At 33.1% G+C, this 14,822-nt stretch overlaps 1 protein-coding gene across 9 annotated transcripts in view; it reads right to left on the bottom strand.

The window, feature by feature from the left end:
* The window catches only part of NAV3 (neuron navigator 3), a 623,567-nt gene that overhangs the window by 7,414 nt on the left and 601,331 nt on the right, over window positions 1-14,822 (bottom strand). For all 9 annotated transcript variants that reach the window (XM_032285065.1, XM_032285057.1, XM_032285074.1 and 6 more), the window contains 6 exons: window positions 14,494-14,729; window positions 7,539-7,693; window positions 6,403-6,474; window positions 5,617-5,813; window positions 4,540-4,658; window positions 187-390 (listed from right to left, as the gene is read on the bottom strand). In XM_032285065.1, the coding sequence (XP_032140956.1) occupies window positions 187-390; window positions 4,540-4,658; window positions 5,617-5,813; window positions 6,403-6,474; window positions 7,539-7,693; window positions 14,494-14,729 (983 nt within the window). The remainder of the gene's footprint in view (window positions 1-186; window positions 391-4,539; window positions 4,659-5,616; window positions 5,814-6,402; window positions 6,475-7,538; window positions 7,694-14,493; window positions 14,730-14,822) is intronic.

Here is a 14,822-nt window from a genome sequence, read left to right as displayed (position 1 = left end):
TAAACATACAAGTTTGGTTTTCATTTTAAGATTATCATCCAATGAAAGCAGGCCAAAGATAACAGGGTTACAACTGTTCCAAATGTTGCCTAGGATAACAAATGTCTTTGATAGAAGTGACTAAATACTAATGAGTACACACTATAGTCATATTCTACAGGAAGAAATGAACATCAAGATTCTTACCAGGGGATCTCCTTCTGTGTCAGTTTGTGGAATGTGCTTTGAGGTTGTGGCTTCCTTAGTGGATGTGCAGCTTTCATATCCAACATCTTCTGGTCGCAGCGGAAGTAAGGCTGGGCTCTCCTGAGGCAGAGATGCTGAGCTCCATGGGTATGTGTCAAGCACCCACTTTGAAGGATCTTCCCACGGTGTGCGTTTCCCATACATCTAAAAGTTGACCACATGTTTAGCATATATAAAATGCATTTCTATTCAGTTAAAAAGGGGACTACTAGTTGGATGTGATTTTTTGACACATTGAGTTCTTATGATACTTTCAAGGGAATTAAGTATCTGTATACAATTCTTCAGATTTAAACATGTATCTGTCTACATAGCTCAATTTAAACTCGAAGGCTAGACAAAATAAAGCTGAACATCTGCAACAGGTGTCAGCATTTGGGGGAGAATATAAGGAAGGTGTATTATAAATACACATAGAAATGATCACCCACATTTCATTTACTAGTAATTTTACAAACCAAGAGAAAACTAATGGGTGAAAAATAAAAGCTTCAATTATGGAAGATTTTTAAAAAATATGCTTGACTTTAAATAGAGTTCTCTAGTGAAGCGCACCTTGGAAAGATGGAAATAAAAGTAAAGGAATTTATTTTTTTCTACCTAATGCACTCTACTCAAACTTTCTTCTAGAGTGAGAATACTTTCTCTGATAACAGTTTTCCTGTGGTCGACTTCTTCTTTAATTCCATTGCATTCTGTAAAAACTCTTTTTAGATTTTTGTGTTTCAGGCCACTAGTAAAAGAGGATAAAAAATAGGATACTGAATTATCAACTTTACAAGAACCATTATTGGGTAAATTGCCCAATAAGAAAGAGATGATATAGCCTGGTTAAAGTACTGGCAGTGGAATAGAAGAATAAAGTACTGGCAGTGGAATAGAAGACTTAAGATGAATCCAATTATGATAAATCCAGTCTCTTGAATGTTAAACATTTTTAAGCTGGAAGCAAGGCTGAACCCAAACTGGAAAGAGCACCCTGAAGAGAAGAATGAGACATTGAAAAAAAAATTATAATTTTACAAGGGGGCACAAAAAAGTGAAAATTAAGAGAAGGGGGCAAGGGCAGTAACATAGGGACACTTGTTCCTTACATTACTTTCCCTCCCCATTTGACTTGCTTTGCCAAGGACAATCTCGGTTAGCAGGTGCACATTTGGTCTCAGGTAACATACTTTGGTTTGTTGTTAGATGGCTGTTTTATATAGTTTGGTTCAGTAAGACAAAAGGCAAAATGATGGACACTAACACCACAAAAATTTTATGGACTGCCTTGGAGTTTTCTTTTGAGCTTCTTCTGGAGAAGTTGAGCTTACCTAAAACAAAAGGGAGCCTAGCTACTGATATCTGTGCATTTCCTTAGGAGATGATAACAGAGGTGACAATCATTAGACTTTTAAAAAAATAGTAATCTTGTTATAGAGCAAAAGTTTCCTCTCAGTTACAAACTTTATAGGTATAAAATACAGCATGCTACACAACTTAAACCAATTGAAGCAAAACATGCATAATTCTTGGAAAGCTTAACTATGTTTGTTTTAATGTAAGGCGAGAATCAACTGATTTCAGGCTTTTAAAGAACCAGCCAGGAGAGCAAAATTGGAAATGACCAATGAAAAGCTAAATGTGCCCAGTTCAGAGTGAAATACATATTGTAGAAAAAGAATTGAAAAAAGAGAAATATAAATATTCAGAATGAGATGAACTGATTGTTGACTTTTTAAGAAAGAATCACCAGCATAAAAATAAAAACCCATTGTATCACAACATGTTTTCCAACTAGAACATCTGGCAGAGAGCATTCCCCATAAGGTTTTTCACACACACACACAAAATCAGCCTTTATCTGAAGATATTATTTTTATTACTCTGGACTTAGAATGCCATTTTTGCTACCAGGCTTTTTTTTCTCCACCTCTTCCTCCAATCGAAGATTCTTTGTTGCCAGTAGATCCATGAGAATGGATTGTGACAGATACGATTCCTTTGCTTCTTGTTCCCCTAGAAATACTTTCAGCTGATAGACTTTTCTGGCCCAGCATAGTGTTCAATAGCTGAGAACTGTCTACCCACCAAAGGATTTTCCTATTTTTCCCTTCTTGTGTGCTGAATTCCCCTTCCCCAACAACCCCTACATCACAGTTGCTTCATCTTTCACACTAAACTACTACCAAACATCCTGAACCACAGCAAGAAATGAGACATTTTTATCCCTCTTAAAAAATAATTTTGAAGTAGCTCTCAGTTTTAGTTTGAAAAACTAGTCCTTAAGTGATTATACTTTTGCCCAAATGGAAACTTTATAGAATTATAACTCTCCACATAATATTCTATAAATAATATTAATTTAAATATGAAACAAAGAACGCATGCACCTTCTGAAATGAGATTTAAGGAAGCTAAGCAGTTTTAGGCATTATCATTTTGGAGTTTTTACAAAGTTTCTTTAGCTTTCTATTAGCAAGAAAATCTTAAATAAGGAGAATTTAATTTGTAAATACTTAGATAATGGTTTGTTAATACCAAAACCATAGCTAGAGAACAAATAATGTATTTAAATATTAACTTTACAATTATGAGTTCTAAAATTTTCATAAAATAATTTTTTTTGGTACAAATAATTAACATTGAAACATCCAATGAAACATCCAACTTACATCCTAGGTAGTATAATAGTTTTAGAAGAATCCTGAGACAAGATATGTTATGCTTGAAAAATGAAAACATTTGTATAAGCTTTTATTTTGTTGGAGGTACTTGCTTGGGGTAGATTGACCCATATCCTTAAAAGTGTTAAATTTGATTATTTAAATCTAGAGTAGAACCAATCAATAGCATTCTTTAGGATCTTAGCTTTATCTCTGAGGCTTCAGGGTATCCTAATAAAATTCATCACATTCACCAGAACTATCATTTTACTTCTAAATGATAGTAAAATGAATGCCAGTCTACTAGAGGAAGAGATCAAGATATTAAAAGGGAGTGAAAGAGGGAAAAATAAATGGAAAATTTTTTAGACAGTAAAATAAAAACACAGCATTATAGATGATAGAATGCGTAAAACATAAACTGTATCTTAATTCTAGTAGTAGTTTTATAAAAATCATAAATATAGATGCCTCAGCTGAATTACTGAAAAGGAGACATGATTCATCCTTAATAAATTGGTTGATTATGTTACACACATTTTAAAGAGTTTTATAATATCACAATTTCAAATTCAACTTAAGGAAATATCAAGACTTATGGAAAAATGACAATGTGTTTTGTTGGAGAAATATGGATTTCTTTTTGTGATACATTTTCATTTTTTAGTTAAGAAAAGACAGAAGGGCCTTGGTTACAGGGCCTTGAGATATCAGGCACATGAGAGGAAGAGCAAAGATGCTATTAAACCAATTTGTCATAGATCAAAAGACCAACTGACTGCCTTAGAATTTAGAGTACTTCCTCCAAAATAGTAAAGGATCCTGCAAGTGATATTAAAGGGCTTCAAACAATGAAGTATACTAAAAACAGGAAACTTAACAAGCAAAAGCTACTTGTCAAAAATTAAGTATTAAAAAAGAAAAAACAAGTCCAGCCTGAGCAACATAGTAAAATCATATCTCTAAAATAATAATATTAATAACAACAATAAAAATAGCGGAGTGTGGTGGGGTGTGCCTATATTCCTAGCTACATGGAAATCTTCATCACTTAAGTCTAGAAGTTTGAGGCTGCAGTGAGCCATGGTTGTAAGGTACACTCCAGTTTGGGTGACAGAGTGAGACTCTGTCTCAAAAATAAATAAATAAATAAATAAATAAATAAATAAATAAATGAAGAAAGAAAGGAAAAGAGAAATGAAGAAAGAGAGAGGGAGAGATGGAGGGAGGGAGGAAAGAAGGAAGGGAGGGAGGGAGGGAGAAAAGGGAGGGAGAAATAAAGATAAATTATGTGATAAGAGTTTAAATGGTCAAGGGTCATGTAAACATGGCTGTGACATAGATGTATAACTGTGCAATTAATTAGTTATCTAATAAAAACAATCTGTAAACATCCATGACAACAATTTGGACTTAAATGTGTAGTTGTTGAAATAACTATGCCTTTTCTTTCTCTTACATATTTGTTCTCAGAACAGACAAAATATTATAAACTATTTGCTCTTGAAAACTTTATTGCTCTATTTTTATATAGTTCATGCCTTTAGTTTTCTCCATAAATATCCAGATAATTTTGGGGTTTTTTGCTTTAAAATTTTTTTTTTGCTTTTTTTTTTTTAATAGCAGTGAAAATTGAGTACTATACCTGAAGACCTTCTCTCACTGCCTCCAGAATATAAGGTACTAAAGAATAGTTCCAGAGATCCATGAACCACACTCTAGAACCTTCTACATCCATGGGGCAAGGAAGGAAAAGCCGGGGACCTGAGAATGAACAAATAACAAAATATTTTAAGAATTATATTTAATAATCTAAAAACATACCTAGACACCATTTTTGAATATATTTCTTGCAAATTTCCTAGAAAATTATATTGTTGGCCAGCTTCATTATATTGAAGACCCAATATCCTAGCCTCTTCTATCTTTTTACAATAAATATTAATCTAGGACACAATATACTAGAGTTAGGAAAAATCATAAAAGTCATAATCCAGTCATCCTGTCCCATTTTAGAAATAACAAAGCTGTGCTGAAATGAATTGCTGAATGTAAAACACATCATTATTTGCAGAATTGGGACCTGGCATGAGTGTTTCGTTCCCCATTTGGAATTCTTTCTAATCTAAACTGTGTTTACAGTGAGTACATTTTTATGATCTATAACAACGTGAAAGAGACTTCTGTATGTGCAATTAAAGAAGGAATACAAATGTAAACATCTTTATGTGAACTAAAGAGAAATAATTCAAACAGTTTTGTTTTCATGAAAAATACAAAATACCTAAATTATCTACAAAATATCTAAATTATCTGTAACTAAAATCTTTTCTCATAACTTTATTTGACAAATTTGGCTATTTAGCCAAATTTGTTTTTAGCATGAAAAGTATCCTCAAAAGATACCATTCATTTCCAGTGGTTATCTGATTTTTAGATATTTGTCCATACTGAACTTACTTGATCTCAGTAATATATTAGCAAATATTTCATATCAAATATTAAATATCTCAGTGATATTTAACTGTCAGACAAAATGGATTTAAGGGGAGATACAAAGCTAAGAAGAAAGTAAACTTTCAGGAGAAAAAAAATAAATTTAAATCTCTGGAATCTTGAAAAAACATTAGCTTTGCTTGTTATTTTCTACCATCCAATCTGGCCATATTTACCAAGTACTGTTAGTTCCTGGAAAATGGCATATTGTGATTTTGGAACTCACCAATGGTAACATCAGAAGAACTGTGTGTTTCCAAAAAACTGTTGAGATGATGCCATGTCTTAGGAATCCAATCTATAATTTTGACTAGGTCATTATTGCGTATGTTCCTTTCAATTTCTATCTCTATCAGTTTTCTTCGAAGATATCTGCCTAAAAAGCCTTTCACCGGTTCTGTATGATTTGCACATAATACCCACCTACAAAAAAAATCAGAAATTTTTATATAAATTATATTTTACATTCACCGTGATTATTTTTACAATAGAAAATAATTATGTTCTCATTTCAATTGGTGGCCACATTTTGATGATCAAAGGTGCTAGGAAGTCTACTAGCATGAGAGCTATAATGTAACTAACTCTACTTTTTGAGCTAAAAGGAAGCGTATGTGCGTCAGAAGTGAGTGGGAGTCTATATGCTGAACACTCTTCTGTAGGAGAATCACGAATCCTGAAATAGGAACTCTCTTCACATTTCTCACACTTAGAAGGAATATGCTCTACTTTAACCAGGGACATAGTGAAGAGAAAAAAAACATTTCTTTTCTCTTATTTTTTCTTTTTTTTGTTTAAAGAAACACATCTGATTACAGGTTGAAGATTACAAACTATTCACTTGATGAAGAGTGCCAGAAGCAGTGAGAATTACTTTCACACTACGGGTCATCCCTGGCAAGATCTGTCAAAATAAAAATGGAAAAAACAACCCCCAAAATCAAACAAAATGTCATCCCTCTCCCCACGCACAAAAAACAAACAAGCAAACAAATCTTCAATTTAACTTTACCTGAAATTGTGATGCAGCTCTAGATTTGGTGATGAAGAAACTCCCTGATTCATTGTTCCAATAATATACGGACTACAAAAAATAAATAGAAAATTTTAATTTACTGGAGGTAAAAGTGATTAATTCATTAAAATTATTTTAGAAAACAACTAGGATAGATATGGATTATTCTATTTTAATTTTTGTCTTTTAAAGGGTAATTTTGTAATGGAAAATGAGAAAAATCACTGGACTAGAAATTAATACTTGAGGTTTTAATTCTAGCTCTGGCATCAAGGCAAGGTATTTTCTTTCCCCGAGTCTTAGTTTATTTGTAATTTACATTATTTGAGTAAAGAATTTAGTTAGAAAAATCACAGAGATTTTGTCTCACATCTGTTTGTAATGTCAAGAAAATCTCTAGCAGAGATAATTGGAATATTCAGCACTATTAAAACTAATTTATGTTGGTATTCTTATATGTCCTTTCTTTAGAGGCCATGCCACAATGAATCTTCTTTAATACCTTACTTTAACCTTTCCTTTCATTGCAAATATTTAAAAATCATACTCATTAATAGAGGGAGCTATATCTGAATGTATTGTGTATCTCTATAAAAAGGTTAAATTTAAACTTTGATATAAACTGAGAATGAAACCAGGGCTGTAAAGGTTCCATTTAGCTTGAATTTCCCTGATTAAAACTATTCCATCATTGATACTGGTTTTACAAATGTTTCACAAATGATGTCTCCAGAAGCTAACATCATTAAGGAAGCAATGTTTTCATAAAAGTACCTGGGACATGGTTGTTGAATGAATACATAGATATTCTAAGGAATACATATGGATTCTTTAAAACTATACTATAATATTAAAGAGGGCTTCTCAAATTAATGGCATCTATTGTAAGTCTAAAAATAAGAACTACTCAGGTAATTCATATGTTATTTAGCTAGAGTTAATCATTCCACAATGTGCATTTACTTCAAAACATCATGGTGTACACAATCAATATGTAAAATTTTATGTGTCAACTTCAAAAGTAAAAATTAAATATTCAAAAAATTAAAAAGCAAAGTGCATACAGGCACAAAAGAGCAAATTTGATGACAATTATTTCATATTTCATTATTCAAAATATTTGATAATCATACCATTTGTTGTATTTACAATTGAGGAAACCATTGAAGATATCACTCAAAGAACCCACATGATGAAGATTATCAAGAATTATTACAACTGGGAGCTCTACTCCATTGTTATCAGCACTACACTGTTCAGCCAGGTTGGCTAGATATTGTTGCAATTCCTTTTAAAAAATGAAAAAAACAGATAACATCAATGATAAATATACACTAATGGTAAGCAGTTAATATTTTAGGAGTAGCATGCTTTGTCTTCTATTCAGTTTCTTTCATTAAAGTCATAGATTATTCAACTGATATAAACTCTTATTCTACACATCAAAAACCATATATTGCTGACAGAATAAACTTTTTGAATAAAAGAGAGAAAAAGGAAAGCAATAGAAGATCCAGTACCAAACATCTGCAGCAAACCTGAAAGTATAAACATGAAGGCCTATTTCTCAGTGGTTTTCTCCCTGAAAGAAAAGCCAAAACGAGTTCTGGATATAAACTCTTATGATAAACCATATATTTTGAGATTTTATTCTGAGTTTTGGTATTCAATGATAAAAGTAAATTTTAGCAACTTTAATATTTCAAGTATGAAGTAAATAGAAAATGGCACTTCTCAGATTCCACTGATATTTTTAATGTTTTAATTCTAATTCATGTAGGTTGGGTATATCTCAAACTGCGGCCATAGGACCCTGATACAAGTATACTTAATTATTTATTTATTTATAATATGCATGCAACTGCTGTAATTTTAAACAAAGACAAAAATTAGTTATATTTCACCTGGTGAAATATAACATTACATTTAGTATCTCTTGAGTTTCTTGGTTCTTTTACAGGTGTTGTTCCTGTCTAATAGCTTTTAATCTAAATATGATAACCAGTTTGCTGATTGACTGCTCTCACAGATGGGTAGGCCAGGAACATAATTAGGTTTCTTAAAATTATCCTAATCAGTAAGAACATTTCCATAATATTTGCATATTTACAATGACATTTTCAATTTGCAAATCGTGCTCAGGTTTATAAAACAATTCCACGATTCCAGTTTCTGGCAGCCAGGTAAATAGGTGAGCTGTTCACTCTAGATGCAACTGCTCTCTGTCTGTAATACCACTGCTGAACTAAAAGTAGGAGATAAAACAATGGCCAGGATTTTGAGGCATTTAGTTATTTTTATTTATATTCAAATATAAAATTTATTAAAGAAATAAAGTACTATTAGTTTTCTATTGAGCTAGTCACACAAAATAAATTTTGTCTGAGTCACAGAATGCAGAAATACATGTTTAAAACTGCTGAATATTCTGGAGAATTATGTTTACTTTAAAAGAAAAAAATAAAATTTATATCACAAATTTAGCTACATTAAGTCATTCACTCATTTATAAAATAGTCACTATCTATCTACTGTGTTCACAGCCTCAGACTAAGCCCTGGGTATACAAAAATAGTGAAGTATTATTCCTGCTATCAATAGTGGTTAAGTAGGTTTAACATTTATTATGAACTGCACCAAGTACTTTTCTGGACATGGGAACTAAAAAGGGGTAATCAGGCTGTCTTACCCTGTAAGCTTTAAGAGGTGTCACATTAGGGACTGGAATTTAAATATGACAAATGATTTCAATATAATATCATAAATACATTATGAGATATGAGAAGTCAAGGAAAGAGAATTAGCCTGGATGCTGGGTGTCAAGAATGGTTTTCTGGAGGAGGTAACGCTGGAGCCTGAGAGGGGTGGTAGGCACACACATAAATCATGATGAATTTACACAATGCAAGGTAAAATATTCCATGAGAGAAGATAAAGGGGGCATGTAGCCTACAGGAGGGAAAGAGATTAATTCCAACTGAAGCGTACTACTGGCACCAAGGATTTAGAGATAAAACATAATTTCTGTCTTTCAGGAACTTAGAGTTCATAAGCACGGAAACAGGCCAGCAAGTGTTTCACAATACAGTGTGATAAGTGAAATGCACAAAACATGATAGGGATACTTAAGAGAAGCATCTAATCCAGTCTTAAGGTTCACGGAACAACAGAGTACGTTGGTTAAAAAGCAAAAAAAGCAAAAAAGAAAAAAAGATTGAAGTCTAAAGAATAAAAAGCGAAAGTTGAAAAGTGTATGTGTTTGATATGTTTTGAGAAATAAGTGTTCTGTTGTTACAGAAAATTATAGTACATGCCAGTGGTGGTGGCAATAAAAAAGAACAAAGGCTGAATCCATGCAAAAGAAGTTGCATTGTATTATATAAACAAGTGTCAAATATTGATATGTTCAATTGCTTCTCTGTTTTCAGTAGAGATAAGCAATTTATTTATCCAAGGAAACAGAAATGTGAAAAATATAAGAATTAATTAGAAATGGAAATAGCATTTAAGAATCATATTACCTTTCTGGAATAAGGTCAGGCATATACCTATATAATTCTCAGTCAAAATAATACATTACTTCAAAAAAGTACAGATCAAAGATTTTGTTTATAGTATGCAAAGATTGCTTGTAGCCTCTGAAAAAGGCTTGTTGGTGGCAGTATTATTTGCTATTATTCCCTTATTTGCTATTATTATTTTTAAGATTGGGTAATATCTTGATGTTTAACAGGAGAGAAGAGCTTTCCAAAAACAGAATAATCAGTCAGAAACATGGAAATATGATATCCATGTAGGAAATAAGCTAAGAGTATGTGTTTTGTGAAAGGAAATGGTGGTAATGAAATTGGAAAGGAAACTTTGCAACCTTAAATGATTAGTAAGATCACTGAACCTTTCCTGTTGGCAGTGAAGAAACATTGTTCTAGTGATCTGAGTAAGTAGTCAAAGCTGTGATTTAACATGTGGCAAACATACTCAAAGGAAGAATTGAGACCAGCCAAGAGAATATTGAAATTATTGAAGCCTAGAGATACTAAAGGTCTGAACAAGGAACAGTGTGATGTTTTTGATCTAGTACAGAAAGCAATAAGAAACTATTGAAAAATTTTAATCTGCTGAGATTTTAATTATGAAAAGATGTTCTATGTTCCATGAGGTGAATGAATATATCCCAAAAACGAAAGAATGGAAATTTAAGGGAGATTGTGTATCATGCAGTTACAAAATAATTGTTGAAATCCAAGAAATAGAGGAGGATGTTAATCTGGGGGGGAGGTTGGTTATGGTGGAGAGGAGTGAAAGAGGATGGATTTACAATATGTGTTTGGCGCTGAAATTGTCAATTTTCAACATGTATATTTAGTAGGTGAATAGAAACATATTTGTAACATAACAGAAAGCTTACAAAATTGGGAGAGTGTGCATGGCTGATAGTGCTTAATTGGAGTCAACCACGGAAGTCAACACAAGTTGAAGTCATGAGAGTCATCCAAAGAACAAAAGTGAGGGTGAACAGAATAATTCATTATAGAGAAAAACAGTTTCATTTACTGGGAAGAGAAGGAAGAGAAGAGAGTGAAAAAAACTGAAAGGGAATTTACCAGGGGGTAGGAAACAAACAGAGAATGACAATCGTGAATGTCAGAAGGGGAGAGAAAGAAAGTGGGGCGGGCACAAATGAATTGAATTTTGTAATTAGCAGATCACTGGGTCATTTTTAGACAATCAGAGCCTTTAGATTCTAATTCTAGTGTGGCTTTCTTTCATCTCAAGAGGATGGTAGATCCCTTGGGAATCTGATGGTAGGTATGAACCAATGGATGTAGAAACAGGCAAACACAAATATAATTTTTTCATGTAACTTAAGAGTTTCTCACAGATTTCCTTGAAATAACTTCATGATATCCACTTCAGCTTGATGAAAATAAAATCTTAGATTGAGGCACTGATGACTATCATTAAAAGTCTTTTTTCCAGATCTACTCAGGTAGAAGGAAACAGACATATCTTCCAGATGGACACTGACAATGAGATGAATCCCATACTCTGAAACTGTAGGTGGAACACCACAGTTACATAAAAATGCTAGATCACTGTTTTCTCAGATTCTGGCACCAGACATACTAAAAAGGAATCTATCAAGTCCAGTTTTCTGATCTTTTCCAACCTAACTTTTTAAATGGCTTCAGCTGGCCACGTATTCTCTACTAAATCCATCTCTAGCCTTCTGGGCCTACTATATGGAATGTCACAAAGCATAATTGTTTATGTGTACTGCTCTCAATCAAAATATTCCAGCTGGCAGCTTGAGGGAGAGCTTGAAATGCGGGAAGAAGAACAGAATGTAAAGTGCAGAGGTACCGAAAACATGAAAAGATGTTTTTCATTTGATGATTTGTCATTCCATTTTTTTTTTTTTTTTGAATCAGTAAGTGCTTTTTGGATTTGTCTCTTCAGTGCTATCTACGGCACAGCATAAAATGCGTCAGCAGTTAAACAGCTCCAGGTTTTCTGGAACAGGATTTATTATTTCATGCCTCATTAACATTTTACTTTAGTAAATCTACCCTGTTAGTATCCCTAACACAATCTTAAGTTGTCATCCCCTCTTATTTTTATGTTTGTCCTCACTTACCCTTACCCCAACTCCCAAGAAAATAGTGGCTATTCTCTGTCAATTTGGCAAAAATTTGCCAAATTCTCTGGCAATGAGTTGGTATTCAGTATTACTGATAGCTTGTTCATATCTTCAACCATAAAGAATAAACATTTTTTCAGTTATACTTCATGCTTTCTTAGGAACAAATGCTATTGTGATTTGTTAAAGAGTTTCTTCCTATGACCGTTTCCTAGCATGATTAGCTCCGCCAATGCTTGGCAATGTTGTTGCCCTGCCCATATTTTGCAATAAAATATTGAACTGACCTAATAATGGCACAAATTATTATCCTCTGAAAAAGCAAAAAATAAAAGTGTTGGAAATATTTAATCAAAAATGTTAAAAGGACACTAACATGTTCTTAATAGAACATGTCTAAGCAATAAACTTCTTTCCTAAGCTGAAATAAAAATAACACACACACACACACACACACACACACACACACACATATATACATATTTTAGGGAAAGCTATGTTTTATAATAAATGGGAATTACCTACTTTTTTAGCATGTCAACTATATTCTAATGAAGCTTCATCTATTAAATTCAAACCTTGATTTTAAGTGAACTTATCTCTCACAGATACACACATGCAACACACACTCATTCATTTAGTCCTTAGAATAGCTGTACTATTTTCCCTATTTTACAGGCACTTTATCAAAATTCCATGGTCTTCTCCAATAAATCTATTTTGCTCTTGTTTTCTAAACACTTTTTATGCCATAAAAGAAGTAACTTGTAAAGAGGTCTCTCATACCAACATTGAGAAAAAAAAATACTGGGGATAAGTAAAGAGGCCTTTCAAAACCTTTCATAGTTTTTTGGCTGAAAATATTTAAAACTGTGCTAAAAGGCTTTTATATCAAGATATGAGGAGATAGAATTCACAGTAAGCAGTAAACATGTCAGCTGAAGCAAACAAACAATTGTGCTCTTCCTACTTTTGCTCAAGGAGTCAAGTATTCTACTTCAGGTTCTATGTTTTTCTTTAGATAGTGGTTCAACTACAATTTGAATAGGTCTGAGTTCCAAGGAAATAGTCAGAATTTATGTATTATATTTATTTAACTTTAAGAGAGCCCATTGTGTTTTACATACATCATTGTTCTTGAAGGATACATATAAGACAGTTTTGAACAATGGTGTGTGTGTGTGTGTGTGTGTGTGTGTGAGTGCACACGCAGGCACTGTGCATATGTGTGTGTGTTTATAAGAGAAATCTTCATTGGGAGTCAAGGGCTATGATTAAAAATTGCAAGTAACCCTTATATTGTGCTTGCTACTTGTGCTATTTCTCTCTCTCTCTTTCTCTCTCTCTGTCTCACACACACACACACACACGCACACACACACACACACACACACACACACACACTCATTTATTTAGTTCTTAGAATAGCCCTACCATTTCCTCCAATTTACAGGTGAGAAAATTAATACTTTTTGTTCATTAAGCTATATGCCTGGTTTACTTCAAGAATCTAATGGGGTTGGGCTGCTTTTGGGAGTCAGGTTTATTTCTGAAAATTTGCAGACCTGAGGTTTCTGAGAAACTGGGACAGTTTAGATCACTGAACCAGGTTATCCTTGAAAGAGTAATATGACCTAGTATAATTGGGATTCCCTCAAGGTACTGCTTATAATAGTTGAAGTTTCCCAAGAGAAACTTTTAGGTTTCATTGATTCAGACTTTAATAAATAATTACAGGTAAAACTAGGTTAGTGTTAAAAATACATTAGCCACCAACTATTTCCTTTTTAGGATTTTTAAAATTTTACTCAGAAAAAAAACTGGCTATGTTGTATAGACCCTCATTCCTTTTTAATATCTGAGTGTTCAGACTGATTACTATGGCACATTAGACCTTAGTTGGTGGTGAAATTGAATGTTGTCAGATTTCCTAAGGTTTCTAAACAAAAATTTTAGGGAGATGTGACATAAACAAATTGTTGCTCCCAGAACTTCTGCTTGGAATACTCTAATTATTGCCAAATCTCCATTGCTGCAACACCCATGTTATTTCCTACTTGCCTGTAAGACCCAAGCAAGTATTACCCTTTTATAAAGCTCTGATTCCTCCAAGAAAAGCTATTCCTTCTTGCTTGTGCACAGACCTCTTTCTACTCTCCTAGGTGGATGTCTAAGAGAAACCATGCAATAGGGGCCCTGCCATTTTATTCTGTATATTCCCAATGCCTGGTGGAGTACCTGATAACTGAATGTTACTGAAAATAGCAGTCTTGTTCAAATTCGTGAACCAGGGTTTGGTCACTTACCAGGTTACAGATCCAGTAAAAAAAAACAGATGGATATTCTTTTCCATGTACAACATGGAATTCTCACACAATCTTATAATTTGATTGCTTAAAACACTTATGGATAAATTGGAGCTGTTCTTTTAGAATTCTGTAACATACCTTACTTGACTTGTGGTCCACATTAAAAGTGGCAATCGCATCCTCTGTTTTTTTCCTCCCAGATTTGGTTATTACATACTCAGCAAGTTTATTTGCTAAATAGGTCTTTCCAGTACCACTTGGTCCTGAGAGTATAATTCTGTGATGCTCCATCAACAAGTTAAAGTACCTTTGGGTAATTGGTTTAGGAATCAGCGTATCAAAAACAAAACTGTCCAAACTGTTTTCTTCTACCCCTGAAAGAAGAAACAAAAGAAATAGCATGACTTCTTGTTCTATATAAGCCAGAATTTATAATATCATGCTAACCAGCAACAGCTTGGTTAGTC

The sequence above is a fragment of the Sapajus apella genome, unplaced genomic scaffold (assembly GCF_009761245.1).
Source record: "Sapajus apella isolate SASKATOON/1434 unplaced genomic scaffold, GSC_monkey_1.0 scaffold2, whole genome shotgun sequence".
Lineage (NCBI taxonomy): Eukaryota > Metazoa > Chordata > Mammalia > Primates > Cebidae > Sapajus > Sapajus apella.
Note: the sequence above shows the minus strand (reverse complement) of the source record. Positions and strands in the feature narration are given on the sequence as shown.